The sequence below is a fragment of the Tenrec ecaudatus genome, chromosome 9 (genome assembly GCF_050624435.1).
Source record: "Tenrec ecaudatus isolate mTenEca1 chromosome 9, mTenEca1.hap1, whole genome shotgun sequence".
NCBI classification, from domain to species: domain Eukaryota; kingdom Metazoa; phylum Chordata; class Mammalia; order Afrosoricida; family Tenrecidae; genus Tenrec; species Tenrec ecaudatus.
The window spans coordinates 46639352-46656351 of NC_134538.1; the positions used below are offsets into that span (position 1 = coordinate 46639352).

The 17000-nt window shown below is 54.9% G+C and overlaps 1 protein-coding gene across 1 annotated transcript in view; it reads left to right on the forward strand.

The window, feature by feature from the left end:
• SEMA4B (semaphorin 4B) overlaps positions 1-13212 on the forward strand; it is a 37189-nt gene extending 23977 nt beyond the window's left edge. The window contains exons 3-15 of the mRNA XM_075557989.1: positions 2899-3062; positions 3201-3263; positions 4629-4727; positions 5176-5287; positions 5507-5620; positions 5791-5942; positions 7485-7666; positions 7751-7901; positions 8868-9078; positions 9177-9292; positions 9476-9642; positions 11310-11395; positions 11652-13212. Of these exons, the coding sequence (XP_075414104.1) occupies positions 2899-3062; positions 3201-3263; positions 4629-4727; positions 5176-5287; positions 5507-5620; positions 5791-5942; positions 7485-7666; positions 7751-7901; positions 8868-9078; positions 9177-9292; positions 9476-9642; positions 11310-11395; positions 11652-12388 (2354 nt within the window). The 3' untranslated portion in view covers positions 12389-13212. The remainder of the gene's footprint in view (positions 1-2898; positions 3063-3200; positions 3264-4628; positions 4728-5175; positions 5288-5506; positions 5621-5790; positions 5943-7484; positions 7667-7750; positions 7902-8867; positions 9079-9176; positions 9293-9475; positions 9643-11309; positions 11396-11651) is intronic.
• Positions 13213-17000: the final 3788 nt, after the last annotated feature.

Below are 17000 nucleotides of genomic sequence, written 5' to 3' on the forward strand. Positions count from 1 at the left end.
CGTGGCTGCGCTTGAGTGTTAGTTCCCTGCCGCTGACCCAGTGCTGACTCATAGCGACCCTGTAGGACAGAGAAGGGTGGCCCTGTGGGCCTCTGAGACTCTCACAGCTTACTGGGGTAGAAAGTCCTGGCTTCCTCCCAGGGAGTGTCTGGTGGTTTCGAACTGCCGACCTTGGCAAGGACCGCAGCCTACCTCGACTTAGTAGTCAGGGTGAAAGCTTGGCTTCCCTCAAGAAGTCTGGCAAGTGTCCTTCCTCTTGAACAGTGGGGACAGAGTAACTTCATTTCCCTTCTCTCTGTCCACGGGGAGGCCCAGAACTCAATCTGCGCGGGTTAGCTGTTTTCTCTGCTCCTGACGTGAGCGTTTATATTTACGGCTCTTTTTTCCCATGTGTCTCCTCGCCCTTGGTGGAACCAGGCTGGGGGTACGTAAACCACTCGCCATGTAAACGCACACGTGCCATGTGTTCACACCTGCTCTGTTGGCATGTCGCACTGCTGCTTTCTCAGCCTCGTGCCGCTGTGTTTGCTTGCTGGGACGTCATCCGCTGGCCGCTTGGGAGACGTCAGAAGGTGGCCAGGGTTTCTTTGGGTCTTCCCTCATCAGTTGCTGTGGAATTTCTAAAATAATTTCCCTCCAAACACAGTAGTCCCCCAAAGCACAAACACCTAAGGACCCTCGTGGGGAGGCAGGAGAGGCTTGTTGAAGGTTTCCTCCCTCCTCCCGCTGTGCTTGCTCTCACGTGGCACAAATGTAACCTGCTCTGGAAGCAAAAGTGAGTGATGATGAGCTAAAAGGGAAGATGCAACTTATTTACCCGTTATCCCGGCAGGGAAAGTGACGTTCCAGCGTTTTGTGAAACCAGCCCCCTAGATGTTTCTGTACACATACTACGCATACTATTTTATGACCTTCGTTTTTACATACTAGAAAATAACTGGAGCCTGTGGTGTTGATTATGACATATGCCCCTGCCCTGAAAGGTGCTTGAACATCTATACAGAGGAAGGACGTGTGCTCGTAATTTGAGTTATTCTCGGTCCGGCCACGCTTTCATCTCGAATTACCGGTTCTGTTGCTGCTGCCGTTTGTGCTGGCCAGTCCATTTCCACTCAGAGTGACCCTGTGTGGCAGAACAGAACATCACGGGACTTCCAAGCCCCATCTTTGTGGGCATGAGCTGCTGGGTCTTTTTGCCCAAGGAGTCAGCCGGTGGGTTTGAATGAACTGCCAACCTTCCAGTTGGCGGCCAAGAGCATAACCATTGCACCAAAGCCAGACTCCTGTTATCAGCCTCAGCCATGGCTTCATACGGGCTGGTTGCTGAGAAAGATATGGCCTTCCACCCCTTACGCCCCACTCCCCGAGGCCCCCCTCCAACATAGTGTGCCACTGTACCCGCCTCCTCCTGCAATGTGCGCCCACACCTCTCCTCCTCGCTCCGTGGACATTGGCAGTGCCTGTGGCCTGCTTTGTTCACGCGACTCTACTTCCCTTTAGCACGCCTCAACATCACCAAACGTGTCCCTTGTAAGGCGCCCAAAGCCAAGGCCGTTCATATTTGTGGTCGCTAAACAGCCAGTAGTTGCCTTCTGTGAGTGCATGTGGGCTAGAGTTGGCAGCGGAAGACCAGTGTCCATGTCCACAGTACTTCTCAACCAATGCTTACCCTTGCTGGTCTCCTAACGCCACCCAAGGAGGGTGTTCACTGTCTGGTTTTAGTTGATCATGTGCTCCAGCTAGATCGTACTATGCATCACACTGTATTTTGGTTTGCTCCATAGTTTTGCCATCGCTGTCAACGTCGTCACGTTTACCAGCTGCTTACTTTTCCATTGCGTGGAGTGTTGTCATTGATTGCCATCTAGTCCCCGTGGTTCGACACATAGCTTGCCCCTCGTTGGTCATTAATATGAATGGTGCTGTAATGAATGCTCTTTCACATACGCTGGGGCTTCAAAAAGCTGGTGTTGAGGGGATTCCACTGCCTTTTAATTCCACCTTTCTAAAGCCCCCTCGTATACATGGGTAAGTCAGAAAGTATTGCTATGAAGTCACAGAACCCTCTCTAGTAAGCAAAAATAGCAAAAGGTGGAGGTTTTAAAACAGAACCTCTCACCAGGTCTGTGCATTTCTGAAGATGATGTTTCCAGCTCTTCCCGAAGAATCTGTGCTCTTCAATTGACACCAAGTCACACTGGCAGCTTGGGCACCCTCAGCAGCTCAAGCTGTGCTTGTCCAGGCTCTTGAGCAGGGGGTGCAAGGGGAAGTGGGGGGGCAAGCTCAGATGGTTGGGTGGGTGGGGTAGGTCTGCCCTCAGGGAGGGAGCTGCTGCCTTGTGGTGACCTTTTGCGTGCTAGTGCAATCCTCGGTGCTCTCAAAAGTTCTTCCTCAGTGGAATATTTGCCCCCATGATCATCCTGTGCCCTTCGAGAAACTGATCAAGAAGGTCCCTGTAGAATCCCCAAAGAGAGTCTCCATTATCTTCTGAGCCGCCCTGCATCTGCCTTGAATTGAACTGATCCAACAGACCGCCTTGGATGTCACTGTGCTGCCAGGACCTTTTATCCGAAGGCACCACTGTATTCCTGAGAACACGTGCCCTCCGCCGTCCGTTGGCTGCAGAGACATGTTGAGGGCTGTCTGGAATGGGCCTGTGAAATATACATGAACTATATCTTGGGCTCGTAGCAATGCTTGTTAGCTTACCCTCATGTCGTTGTGCATTTGTTACTTATAGAACGATTGAAAGACCAAGAATGCTGCTCCCCCTTGAACCTGTTCCCTTGTCCCCACCCTGCTGACCGACTTCGGTCAACCGGCCCATTGTGGGGTTGGTCTAGGAGGATTCTCGTGGGAGGCGTGACCCCCAGGTAATGCCCCCTTTTCTCTCTCCAGGTTCTGTAAAGCGGCCGGTGCTCCGATTTAAAGCTGAGAACATCTCCAACTACACAACCCTTCTGCTAAGCAAGGATGGCAAGACTCTATATGTGGGCGCCCAAGAGGCCCTCTTTGCCCTTAACACCAGCTCCAGCTTCCTGCCAGGCGGGGATTACCAGAAGGTGAGAGATGCTACCCAGGGCTAGCTAAGCCAACCAGAGGACAACAGAGGGCAAGATGTGTGGGAGGCATGATGGGCTCGGGTGCAAACCCCAGTGCCCTGCTCGCTCACCTTACCTTTCCCCTTCCTCGTTCCCCAGGTGCTGTGGTGTGCAGACGCAGCCAGAAAACAGCAGTGCAGCTTCAAAGGCAAGGACCCCCAGGTAAGCCAGCACTTAGTGTAGAAAAATGCATGTGGCCACGGGTCAGAGGCAAGAGGTGGGAGGAGGGGGTGCACGCTTCCAGGATGGCCAATATCTCTGTGACCCTGGTTAAGTGGAGTCACCTAGCCAAACATTTAGTGCCCCTCACCTGTTAACTAGGGATGAGAGTACCTGTCTCATTCAATTCACAGTGAGGAGTCTGTGAGTCTCTGGTACGTACGTAATAAGTGCCAACTGAACGCCAGCTTCTTGCCCAGGCGGGCTCTAGAAGTTGGAGCCTTCCTGCAGATGGTGCCTGTTGTAGCAGGTCTGATGACAGAGTCTGGTTTCATTTGGGCCAAACCCCACTGGGGTGGGGTCTGAGTTAGCCTTGATTCTCCTGGAGAACTTGCTGCCATTCCCAGAAGCCTCCTTCCTAGTGCTGAGGACAGCAGGTGGCCGCTACAAGTACACTGGACTTGGGGCCCAGATTTGAACCCCAACTTCCTCGACTTTATTTGACATCCCTGTCTTGCTTCCGCATTTAGTCCCCACTGGCTCTGTGCCTGGCACTTGTAGGCACTGGAGAGAGCCTGGTGAGGGAGTGAAGCAGACAAAAATCCGTCTGTTTTGAAGGGTGGTCTGGCCACACGTCATAAAACCCAGAGGACATTGGAGCAGAGACTGGGGGTTGCTGGGACCTGGAGGAGGGCTGGCACGGAGAGATGGGTGCCTGTCGCCTGACCTCTGCTCCGAAAGGGTCCCTGCTCACTGTGGTGTCAAGGGACACCCTGGGACGGAGTAGGGGAGACCTGTGACAACAGTGGTTCCAGTAAAGGGAGTGAAGGTGGGTCGGTGCGGGTCTGTGAGGGTGGAGCCACCAGGATGTCCTGCTGGTGCTGGGGCTGTGGGAGCTGAGAGTAGAGGCGACAGGGCTGCCTGAGGCCTCGGCCGCAGACCAGGTGGCATTGTGTCGCTCACGACAGTGGGAAGCTCTCGGAAAGCCCTCGATGGGATCAGTCCACACGGTGTCCCCTGGGAGATGATCCGGGAGTCTGGGGTCAGGGCTTAGAGCCACTCTGGGCAGAGGCTTCCTCCCTGAGGCCAGTTCGGAGGGACCTGTGGTTTTCACTAAGGTTCTGGAGAGGAGGGCCCGGACAGCCCGGGAGAGTGAGGCTCTGTGCCTTCACCCACAGATGTTGAGCCTTTGCCCACGCAGCCCTGGCCCAGAGCTCTGTGACCCTTCCTGGAAGCTGCCTGTCCAACGTGCCTGGATTCGCGTTTGTGCCCAGCCCTGGGGACTTAGTGGGGACTGGGAGGGCTCGGCCCCCTAGTGGAAGTCGGGGCCTGGACCCTGGTCACCTCTCTCTCCATCTTCGCCCCTAGCGCGATTGCCAAAACTACATCAAGATCCTTCTGCCGCTCAACAGCAGCCACCTGTTTACCTGTGGCACAGCCGCCTTCAGCCCCGTGTGCACCTACATTGTGAGTGCCCTCCCAGCCCCGGGCTCTCCCACGCCACCCTGGGACTGGCCCTTCTCTTGTCCCTGGGAGCTGTTTTCCAGCTCTGACCCCCCACCCCCAGCAGTGCAGCCAGGTCAGTCACAGGATCAAAGAGGGGCCCAGAGATCCCGTCTGATGCACTGCTCAGTGCCTCTTGCTGCCCAGCTTCTCTCCCTCTCCTGCCCTCCTTGCCCCACCACCTGCTGCGGCCCATTTCCTCACAGCCCGCCTTGCTTCTGTCCTGTGCACACACTCACAGAGGGTTTGAGGCATGCCTCCGGCCAGCCCCCGAGGCTCAGCGTCTCCTCTTTGGGTTCTGCAGGGATGAGGGGCACAGGCTCCTGTCCCCCTGCCCGCAGCGCTGCCTTGTTTGACCCACCTCCCCGCTTCCCTGCGGCCCCCTGAGCACTCCCTGTCTGCTCCCCGGTAGAATGTGGAGAACTTCACTCTGGCGAAGGACAAGGCAGGGAACATCCTCCTGGAGGACGGCAAGGGTCGTTGTCCCTTTGACCCAAATTTCAAGTCCACCGCCCTGGTGGTTGGTGAGTGTTGGGCGCAGGATGGGTTCACTGGTGGACAGGGAGGTGGACTGAGCCAGTGCATCACTTTCATGCCAGCTCCCCGGAGTGGCTTGGCTGGGCAGACTGACTGTAGAGCTGCCCAGGGCCCTGGATTTGACTCTTTTCCGCTTCCTACTCCCGCCCTGCCCACCATAGTACCCTGCCGAGGGGCCTGTTCCCATGGGAATATTCTCTTGGCAGATGGCGAATTGTACACCGGGACAGTCAGCAGCTTCCAGGGGAATGACCCGGCTATCTCCCGAAGCCAGAGCCAACGTCCCACCAAGACCGAGAGCTCCCTCAACTGGCTACAAGGTGAAGTCCACCCACCACCCACCCCTGGGAACAGTGCCTGACTGCCAGGGGGCTTGGGCTGGCATGGGATTCCCGATGGAGGGACACTTCCTCCATGATAGGGCCCAAGACAGAGCCGCTCCTGCCTCCAGGCCACCCAGGCTGACCCCACGCTTCCCTCATCCCTACAGACCCAGGCTTTGTGGCCTCAGCCTACGTTCCCGAGAGCCTGGGCAGCTTGAAGGGGGATGACGACAAGATCTACTTCTTCTTCAGCGAAACAGGCCAGGAGTTTGAGTTCTTTGAGAACACCATCGTGTCCCGCATTGCACGCATCTGCAAGGTGAGGGGGTGAGCCAGCAGGGTGGCCCCCTGGGGCCCAGGCCCCGGGTCTAGAAGGGGTCGCTTGGCTAGCTTTTAACTGAAAACTTCTCTTCCTTCTTTCTTTCTTTCTTTCTCTCTCTCTCTCTCTCTCTCTCTCTCTCTCTCTGTCTCTTTTCTTTTCTTTTCTTGGTGACAGTACAGAAAAGCATGTGTAAAAATCCCTTAGAAGAAAACAAAGCAGTGCCATAGGAGTCCCTGGGTGCTGTCTCCACACTTGACCGCTGGCCGAAAGGCTGGGGCTTTGAGGCCATCTAGGGGCCCTCAAAGAAAGGCCTGCCACTCTGCTGCTGACAAGGCAGTCCTGGGACCCCTGCAGAGCGCAGTTCTGCATCACACACCTGGGGCTGCCCCGAGACAGAATGGACTGGCAGCCCCTGCTTAGCTTCACAGTGAGCCACACAGACATTGGCACCTAGTACCCAACTGGGTTCAGCCCCTACGAGTTGCGTGACCTTGAGCAAGTCCCTTGCCTTCAGCATAGCCCCACTGCCTAGCACAGAGGTGGCACATGGATTAATCAGTCAGTCTGCATAACAAGAGTGGAAAGGTAGTAGGCAGTATCTTGACTTTTTACTGTTTGTGTTAGAAGCCTGCTCCCACCACCACCACAATGTAACTGTTAAAGTTCTAGGATATCCTTATGCTATAGTTTATTGTGCCAGCCTGATCGATAAACACAAGTAGGATTAACTGAAGGGCAGAGGAATAAATGGCTCAGTGAGCCTCGCCTTGCTTGTTCTATGCCTCAGTTTAAAGGGGTACACTACCTGTGGGATGCCTAGCCTGTGGACTGTGTCGTTGTAGGTTGAGGTCCCTTTAAGCCCACATGATTGGAATGTTCATCTCTGGAGCTGGGGACTCACAGTTGATGACAGTTGGGGACCTGCCTTGCTGTTTGCTGCCTGGGTATATATAGCCCAGTTCTCTCTACAGAAGGGAACTGGCACCTGGCAGCTCTCAAGCCTTAAAGGACTGCTAGTGTCTCACTGCTTTATAATTTAACTGTTAATTTCTTGTATTATCTATCTGTATAAATTTTAATGGTTTATTTCTTGAATTATATATCTATCTTTATAAATATATTTATATATAATTACTAGCAATCTGGTTTATCTCTAGAGAACCCTGTCCAATACACCTTACTAGCCTTTTGTTGTTATTTTTGCACATGTGAGCGTGTCTGTGTTTATAGTGCCCGTGAGTTGCACCGAGTGACGTTATTTAGCTTCCTCCTTTGCACAGTGGTAAATCCGTCTGGAATCGACTCTCCCTGCCCCCGCACCCTTTGTCCTAGGATTCCGCACAGGGGACGTGCTCTCGGCACATGGCCAGCCTCCTGGTGCGGGGACATTTGTGCTGCCCTCCAAGGCTACTGGATTTTAAGTGGGACTCAGTCCTTGCTTTGCTTGGCCCTCATTTCCTGGTGTCTGCCAGCTCCCGCTGGGTAGAAGGATGCTGTGCCCCCACCACACCTGAGCCCACCTTGCTCTCCCTCTCCCAGGGCGACGAGGGCGGCGAGCGGGTCCTGCAGCAGCGCTGGACATCCTTCCTGAAGGCCCAGCTGCTGTGCTCCCGGCCCGGGGACGGCTTCCCCTTCAACGTGCTTCAGGACGTCTTCATGCTGAGCCCCAGCCCCCAGGACTGGCTCGACACCCTGTTCTATGGGGTCTTCACGTCCCAATGGTAGGCCTCCAGGGCCCAACTGGGAGGTGAGGGGCAGCTGGGACTGGGCCCCCAGGGCTCCCCAGTGAATCCTCTCCTCTGCAGGCACCCTGGAACCACGGAGGGCTCTGCCATCTGTGTCTTCCACATGAGGGACGTGCAGAGGGCCTTCAGCAGCCTCTACAAGGAGGTGAACCGGGAGACGCAGCAGTGGTACACCGTGATGCACCCGGTCCCCTCGCCACGGCCTGGCGAGGTGAGCGCTCGCCCCTGCCCCCTCATCATGCTGGGACGTGGGCTGCCTGGCCGCACATCAACTGCTGGCTTCTTTGATCCATTCTCTCAACTCTGCTTGGGGATGGAAGCCCGGGTGTGCTTGCCTGTGCTTGCCGGGCTGGCTCAGATGTGACCGCAAACACTGCGGTGCCCTCTGCCCTGGCTCGGCTGGGAAAAGGGGGCACTGCTAAATCGTGCCTTCGTTTGCCCCTGCCCACTCACTGTGAGCCCCATGAGGGAGGGCCGTCTGGTTGTAAAGGGACTAGATGAAAGTGTTCTTTTCTTCCAACTGAGTGGGTGGCCCCCAAAAGGCAGACCTTGGGACAAGGCTACTTATGTGGGCAGCTTCCCTGAGGTGATGACAGGCAGCAGAGGGAGGGAGGACAGCCAGGGGTGGGTATGCCCGTGAACTCTTGTGCCCAGGCTGCTGGGGCCCCAGAGAGACTGTGCCCCACAGTCAGGCGTACCCCATGAGGGTCTTTTCACTGCCTCTCATTGGTTACGGACTGCTTAATCTAGGGATTAAGTCCCAGAGCTCCAGCAGAGAGAGATTCAATCGGGAAGCTCCAGGCAGAGGTAGGCCTGGGAGCTAACTGCACGCAGCTGCACAGGGCTGAGGGCAGACGGGGGCTGCTCCACAGAGGACGGCTAGCTGGTGCTCCCTGGAAGCCCCAGGGGCAAGATGCTCATGGAACTAAGCATGTGCCCCTGGGCCGTGAGAGGTGAGGGTGGGGAGCAAGGAGGAGGCACAAGGAGATCCTGCCAGGCTTGGGTTCTCCACACGCTGGACATGGGCCTCCAGGGCAGTGGACTGGTTCTCTAGAAAACGACTCACTGTGCCATGACTTCTGAGAGCCGGGCAAGTGACCCACTGGCCTCGGCAGGATCTACAGGGCTCTGTCCTGCGTGCTCCACTGCTTAGCTCTCTCCTCCGCTTCTCCTTCAGTGCATCACCAACAGTGCCCGGGAAAGGAACATCAACTCGTCCCTGCAGCTCCCGGACCGGGTGCTGAACTTCCTCAAGGACCACTTCCTGATGGACGGGCAGGTGCGCAGCCACATGCTCCTGCTGCAGCCCCAGGCCCGCTACCAGCGGGTGGTCGTCCACCGCGTGCCTGGCCAGCACCACACCTATGATGTCCTCTTCTTGGGCACCGGTGAGTGTCTGAAGCGGGCCAGGCTTGGGCCACAGGGGGCAGTTAGTGGGTCCCGGGCGGCGGCCTGGCCTGGGACCTGACTGGCTTCCGTGCTGCAGGTGACGGTCGGCTGCACAAGGCTGTAAAAGTGGGCTCCAAGGTACACCTCATCGAGGAGCTCCAAGTGTTTCCCCAGGGACAGCCCGTGCAGAACCTGCTGCTGGACACCCACAAGGTGAGCTGCAAAAGGCTGACCCAGGGCCTCCGCCACGACTGCCCAAAAGTCCCCACCAGTCCTTCCTGTCTTGCCCCACGGGAGCCAGGCTTACTCAGTACCCGTCCCTGAGAACACAGGGAGGCTGTCCCTGTGGCTGCGGTCTGCCTGCGCATGCCTGCTCATCCCGTGTCCACTGTGCAGGGGCTGGTGTACGCTGCCTCCCACTCCGGCATAGTCCAGGTGCCTGTGGCCAACTGCAGCGTGTACCAGAGCTGCGGGGACTGCATCCTCGCCCGGGACCCCTACTGCGCGTGGAGTGGCTCCAGCTGCAGGCCCCTCGGCTTTGGACAGCATTCACCGGACACCAGGTGAGAACTCGCAGAAGGCCCCTGCCCGGCGTCGGGCCCTGTGTACTGGCCTCCAAATCCATTCCCAAGGCCCACTGTAGTATCCAGGTGCTCTGGTAGCATTGAGCTGCTCACTGCAAGGTCAACAGTGCCAGCCCCCCAACTGTACCTCGGGAAGAAGATGCTCCTGGAAAGATTTACAGTCTCAAGTCCAACATTGGGTGTCTGGGAGCTAGAATCAATGCCTTAGCAGTTAGTTTGGGCCATGGGATCACCAGACCGCCTCACAGCTTTCATCTCAGGACAGCCATCAGTCAGCTGAGCATCGCAGTTAGGTGATGGGGTGTGCGTTTGCCTTACCTGTCTGCACAGTGAGGACGCTGAGGTGAAAGATGAAGTGTCCTAGCCGGGCAGCGCCTTCAGGAGAAGCCGAGGATTGATGCAAAGAGAGACACACCACCCCATTCGTGAGCCTCTTAGAAATGGTTCCCAGGAAAAAAGAAACCGAAATGGTTCTCAAGACAACCTGTCTGGATTGCAAAATGACCCTGTGAAAAGAAGCCATTGGCGCAAGCCAGCGAAAAGGCCTCATAACACCATCGCCGTGAGATGTCCGTGTCCTATCCTCCGGGCTGTCACCCCCTCGCCGGCAGCAGGGTGAAAGCAGCGTGTCGCTGCCAGCACTGCAGGAGCAGACTGCCACAAACGGGGCTCTGAGGCTAGTAGTCGATTGTCTCACAGTCTCGGGGGCCAGGAGTCCTGGTCACAGGGCCTCCCTCCCTCCAAAGGCTCTGGAGAAAGGTCCTACGCGGCTTGTAGACACAGCCTCACCTGGGGTCCATCCTCTGCCACCTGGGGTGTTTTGTTTCATTTCTTTTTGTTTTTAATAATTTTCTTGGCTTGCGTCATGGATTTTTTAAAATAAGGATACTACTCGGATTGAAACAGATTCATTCCACTCCCGTGTGACCCCATGCTCACTAATGTCCTTAGAACCCCCGCTATCAAACCAGGTCACTGTCATCATCATCAATCAAATTGTGCCCCTAAAGCACACCTGTTGAGTTCCTGGCCCTGTGGTCTGATCTTGTTAGGAATAGGGCTGGGCCTTTTGTTATCCTGATGAGGCCCTACCAATGGAGGGTGGACCCTAACCTACTTCTGTCCCCCCGCGATTTGTCTACCAGTGGAGGTGTGCTAATGTACACCTGAAGGGACACACAGACAGGTCAGCTGTCACGGTCTCGGGGTAGGGAGATTCCGAGTATATTTTGTAGTGCTTTTAAGTTTGCGTGAGTAGCTGAGTTTTCCACGTCTTCTGCACACAGCAGTAGCTGATTTTCTTCCTAGCTGTTTCCTCTTAAACCAGTCAGCGCCTGTGCGCTCTGGATAAAAGGCACAGGTGTGTGCACCAGACTCAGCTGCCTTCGAGACTTTTCCTCAGGCACATGCTCCTGTCGTAATGAAGGGATAATGTTGCCGTCACTGTTCTATGAAAGGCATCACTTATAGACAGGAGGGACTGAGTGAGCCCATGCAGGAGGTCAGGGAATGACACTGGGACGCTGCCTGCTCTGGACCTGGTGGTGTCTGAGCCCCAGGCAGCTCGCCCTGCCCTGAGGATTCAGGAACCGGAGGATTACAGGGGTTTCCTAGCCTGTCTCAGACTCCCTCCCTGTGGTCCTCAGGTCGTGGATCCAGGACATCGAGGGGGCCAATGCCCAGAACCTGTGCAACACATCCTGGCCCACATCGGAGGCTGCTGCTTTACCAGGTAGGCACCCACCTGAGGGTGGAGGTGAGAAGTGGGGCCAAGCTTGACTGTCCTGGTGGGTGTAAATGCCACTGCTCGCCTCCTCGTCCTCAGGTCTAGAAGTAGGGCCCTAGGAAGTGACACTGGGCCAATGTCAGGTGTCCCCAGAGCTACCTGTGCCTGTCATCTGGGAGCATAGTCCCGAGAGAAGTGGGCAGGCCCTGGGCTCCTGGGATGTCCCCCATCCCCCTTCACCCAGTGCCTCTTCTGCCCACAGCCAGGGCGGCGTGTGAGCAGGTCCAGTTCCAGCCCAACACAGTGAACACCCTGGCATGCCCGCTGCTCTCCAACTTGGCCACGCGGCTCTGGCTGCACAATGGAGCCCCTGTCAATGCCTCCATCTCCTGCCGGGTACTGCCCACTGGGGACCTCCTGCTGGTGGGCAGCCAGCAGGGCCTGGGGCTGTTCCAGTGCTGGTCGGAGGAGGATGGCTTCCAGCAGCTGGTGACCAGCTACTGTCCCGAGGTGGTGGCAGACCGAGCGGCAGACCGAGCAGGTCGGGGTGGCAGCGTGCCTGTCATCATCAACACATCCCGTGTGAGCGCGCCCGCTGCAGGCCAGGCCAGCTGGGGGGCCGACAGGTCCTACTGGAGCGAGTTCCTGGTGATGTGCGTGCTCTTCGGGCTCACCGTGATCCTCCTGACTCTGTTCTTCCTCTACCGGTACCGGAACAGCATGAAAGTGTTCCTGAAGCAGGGCGAGTGTGCCAGTGTGCACCCCAAGGCCCACTCGGTGCCCGAGACCCGTCCGCTCAACGGTGTCGGCCCTCCCAGCACCCCACTGGACCACCACCGAGGCTACCAGGCCCTGTCGGACGTCTCCCTGGCGCCTCAGGGCTTCCTTGAGTCAGAGAAAAGACCACTCAGCATCCAGGACAGCTTTGTGGAGGTGTCCCCCGTGTGCCCGCGGCCCCGGGTGCGCCTGGGCTCGGAGATCCGGGATTCTGTGGTGTGAGCATGGACTTCAGAGGAGACCCCGGGATTTGGGGGTCCCAGAGTGCTCAGAGGGGCGAGCGTAGCCACTACGTCTTGGCAGACTGGGCCGCGATCTGGCCACAGAGCCACACGGAGCCAGCTGGCCTGCTGCTCTAGTGCCCCACAGCCAGGGCCCCTGAGGTCATGGTTCAAATGGGGGCTGCCTAGATGGGCGGAACAGTGCTACATAGCAAACTGAGCCCTTTGTTGTTTGGAAAAAAGTGAAAATGTGAAATAGAAGTGAGAGACAGCAAAGCAGGCCACCCCTGCAGTCACCCCGCCGGTTCACAGGCCCCTCGGCCTCACGCAGCCCCCGGCGCAGCGCGGCCCTTCCAAAGCAGTGCTCGGACACAGTGAGAAACCCTCACCAACTAGCGTCTTCTGCCTTCCGCCTCGTCCTGCTGCCCCAGGCTGCCGCTGGGCTCCGACCTCGCAGGCCCCGGCCAGTCAGCTGATGGCATTGTGGCCACCACCATCCCGCCACCTCAGGGACCAGAGCCCTCGGCCAGGGCTGTGGCCGCCTGAGACTGACGTGAGTTCTGGAGCGGATGTATGCCACCCCGTGGCCCTGTCGCTCAGAGTTGGAAGAGGAGATTGCTGCCTGCCTTCCTCCAATCCAGGCTGAGGGGCCCCCGTGTCCCTTGGCCCACATCCACCCAGCCCCCTCTTAATGCATCCCAGGGCGGGTACTGCTACTGCTCAGCCCAAGCCCCCCACTCACCCGACACTGCCGCTTAAGAGACATTGATGATTGATGACGCCCGGCACAGAGGCCGTGACTTTGTGGTTTTTATATATTTTTTTTAATAAAATGCACTTTACTTTTTTTTTTAAAATAAAATCTGAAGAATAGAAATCGTGGCCTTTCCTCTTAAGTGATTGTTGCTTTCTGCATTTTATTTTGTTGTTGAGCAAAACTTGGACCAATTCATCAGTTTCTCCCATTCTGTGACATTGATTACATTCAACTTGGGGATCCATTCTCTCTCCTTTGCTGAGTTGTTCCTCCCTCGTGAACGTAAACTTACTGCCCCTCAAGTTCAAAGTTCCTGTTTAACCTTTGAAGTTGCTGGTGTCAGTCTGCCTCGTCCTGCACTTCACAAACAACAACCCTGTGAACGGGGCGAAGGCTTCCAGAACACTGTCAGTGCCACATTCAACAGCTCATATAGTTCAGTTTCATTCACTGCAGTTCCCTTGATGTCCTATCACTTCCTCCTGTGCTTCCTGGTTCTTTGCCGGCTGCCTGCTGCTGCTGAGCGTTGTCTGACCTGGCTGGTTGTTCCCAGGTGTGCTTGCCTCCCTGGGTATTGTTGTTCCCCTGGGAGACGATGACTGACAATTGGGCTATGGGGATGAGTTCGAGGCTAGACCTGCAGGGTAGCCAAAAGGCATATCTGAGGGGTCTCACCAGTCTCTTTCCAGCTTGTAAGTCTCTTATTTTGGGACTCATTTTTTCCCCCATTGTGCCCAGGACTTTCCTAGAGGACCCTTTTCAGAGCAGTTGAGAGTGACGCTGGGCACCATCTAGTGCTGTCTCAGGGTCCAGTAACCGGATGTCCACTGCAGGACTGATTGTTCCCCACTTTCCCTTGGACAGGGTGACAATAGTGTACCTTAGATGCTGCTCATAAGCTCTTTTTATAAAAAAGCATTTTATTAGCACTTTATCCACATGTCATACAATTCAATAATTCAATCATACCAAGAGCTGTACAATTGTCATATTGTAGAACATTTTCTTTCTTCCTTGTAGTCAAGGTGGCAGCCTAACCTTGGTCATCGCTGAGTTGGCTTGACCTTTGGGCTCTCCTTCAGGGGAAGAGTCTTTATCAGAAGGGAGTGGGCTCTACTTAGGGTGGGACAGACTGCAGGGGTTCTCACCCTTCCTAATGCCACAACCCTTTCATACAGTTCATGTTGTGGTGACCCCCCCAACCATAAATTTATTTTCGTTGCTACTTTATAACTGTTAATTTGCTACTGTTATGAATCAGGCGACCCCTGTGAAAGGGTCGTTCAACCCCCCAAAGGGATCAAGACCCACAGGTTGAGAACTGCTCTAGGGTCTGATTGCTCCAGATGGCTGCCTACCTGCAGGCAGATAACCTTTAAGCAGTTGACCTTCAAGTGTATCCTCAGGGACCATGTGTTTGCAAGCAGCACCTTCGGTTTGGCATGCATTATGGGGGGACAACCTGCGGGATAACTTTCCTGCTTCCCACAGTTGCTGTGAGTCTGAATGAGCTTCGTGGCAGTGGGTCTGGTTTGGGTTTTATAGTTAGTGCTTCCACAAGCATACTGCTCACCGATCAGACCCACTGGTTATTAAGCTTTTGATGGGCTTTCAGACTGGGGAATAACTTTGGTTTAAGGTTTAAAGATTATCTCAACACCGTAGTTTTAGGGGTTCGTCTGACCTCCATTGCTCCCAAAAGTCTAGAGTCCGTGAGAACTTGACATTCTGGAGGTTCTTTTTCATCAGCATTCTATGTTCAAAATGTTCGGTAACAGCCAGGCACCGTCCAGTTTGTCTGCTCTGGCAAAGGAAGCGGCTGCTCTGGGAGACATTAGCCAAACCTTCCATGTCTCCAAGTCCTGACTCAGGCCTCTGCTGTCTCGGATTCTGAACAGAGCCCAATTGTGCCTTGAATGACCACGTTCATGCTTACAGACACTCCCCCACCCACCCACACACACACACCCTGCAATGAGCTAGGAGATAGGACAGAAGCACTAAAGCAGTAAACACATTATTAGGTCAATTAACTGGGATGTTCCATGAAACGATGATGCTAAACCTCCCAGAAAGCAAGCCCCATGAGGTGCTTGGTTGGACAAAAGCAACCTCGGCAGCTCGTCTCACTATTACCAGGCAGCTCTTCCTTTTTGCAATTCAGCTTTTTACACGCGTACAATTTACTGATAGCAATAGTAAGGACCCGTGTGATACTTTGTTATCAGTGCAGTTGATTTTTGAGGTTAGTCTAATTCTGAGAGGTTCCAAGCTTCCTCTAGTCAGCCAGTGGAGGTGGGGGGTTGCACCCCCAGCAGCAGGAGGTGAGGTGAGGTGGCTGTGGCAGCTTGGGGCAGCTGGTTCTACTTCAACCCCTTTCACTTTCACCCCTGACTCACCTCAGCAAAAGGGGGAAGGGGGCGTGGCAGCGGATGGATGGGAAAGTGCACAGAGCAGATGGGTTTCTATTTTCAAAATTACATTTTAAATTAAGGGCTTTTTTCTGGACTATAGTTTTACACACTTTAACCCAAGTAGAAACTCGTAGCCACTTCCAAAATGAGGAGTTGCTAGAATGCCACCCTTCATGTTCCCCTTTATCGCCACACTCTAGTATGGAAACCAGCCAACCAAACACTGCCATGAGTTCAGGGCAACCCTATAGGACCAGGCAGAACCACCCCTGTGGGTTGCTGAAACGGGAGCTCTACAGGAGTAGGAAGCCTCACCCATCCTCTCACAACTAGCCCCTTAAGCCACCAGGGGAGGAGCGCTGGGGAGTCATCTGCTGGCCTCTTTGAAAACAAACAATGGTGCTGAGCCCACCCCTGGAAAGAGCTTACCAGGTTCAGAGTCAACTGCGCTCCACGGGGTTGGGGGTGAAAACTGACACTGCATTAGGCTCTCTTCACACAATTTGTATACATAGTTGGGTGACATGGGTTACAATTCCCAGTGTGCAATCTTCTCATTGCTGTCCTGGCTGCTCCACTTCCTGTCTTCTCCTTTCCTGGCCCCTCTACCTTCTCCCCCAGTTTGCTTTAAGGTGACTGCTCTCACACAGAGGTTGGGTTTGAGTTGCTGCTGTGTTTTCAGGTTATCTTTTAAAGGCACTTGGTACTCACTGTTACTATTTTACCTGTTATTTAGCTGAAATGTGACCTCTGGGAAGAGTTTCTGTTCAAAGTTTAAGGATGTCCCTGCGTGATCGTCTTCTGAGAACCTCTGGGTTCTGGTGCAATAAATTTGGCCTCTTTTAAGAATTTGCGTTCTGCCCTGCATTTTTCTCCCATGCTGCCTGGGACCATCTACTGGCTCCCTGCCCATTCTATTGGGCACCATCTAACTCTTTGGGTCTCAGGGGAAATGAGGCCATTGTTCATGTAGAACAGTGTTGCCAAAGTGGCTGATACTTGCCCTCTGACAGGCACTAGAACAATCCGGGGTGGGGGGGGGGGCTGCAAAAGCAGATACCTACACTTTACCAATCGAGTTTGTATTAGAGTACGAGGTTTTTATTGCCAGGGCATGCTGAGTAGTTGTTTGTTGTTTGTTTTTTTCTGAAAAGAGGGTAGTAGGCTTAATAAGTTTGGGAACCTATGGTGTCAAGTATCCATCTTGTAGCCACGTTTCTCTCTCTTTGGCTTCCCATTGGCTTTTCCACAGCTGAGTTTTCAGAAGATTGCTTTTGTCCCAAGGCACCTATGGGCAGGCTGGAATTGCCAGCCATTTAGTGAGGGGGCCTGTGCGTAACTATTGGCAGCCCCAGGCTCCTCCTTCAGACCTGCTTGACTCTGAGTCTGACAGAGGCTCCTAGAAGCCCACGCCTCCCTTCTCCCAGTAATGTCACGCAGGA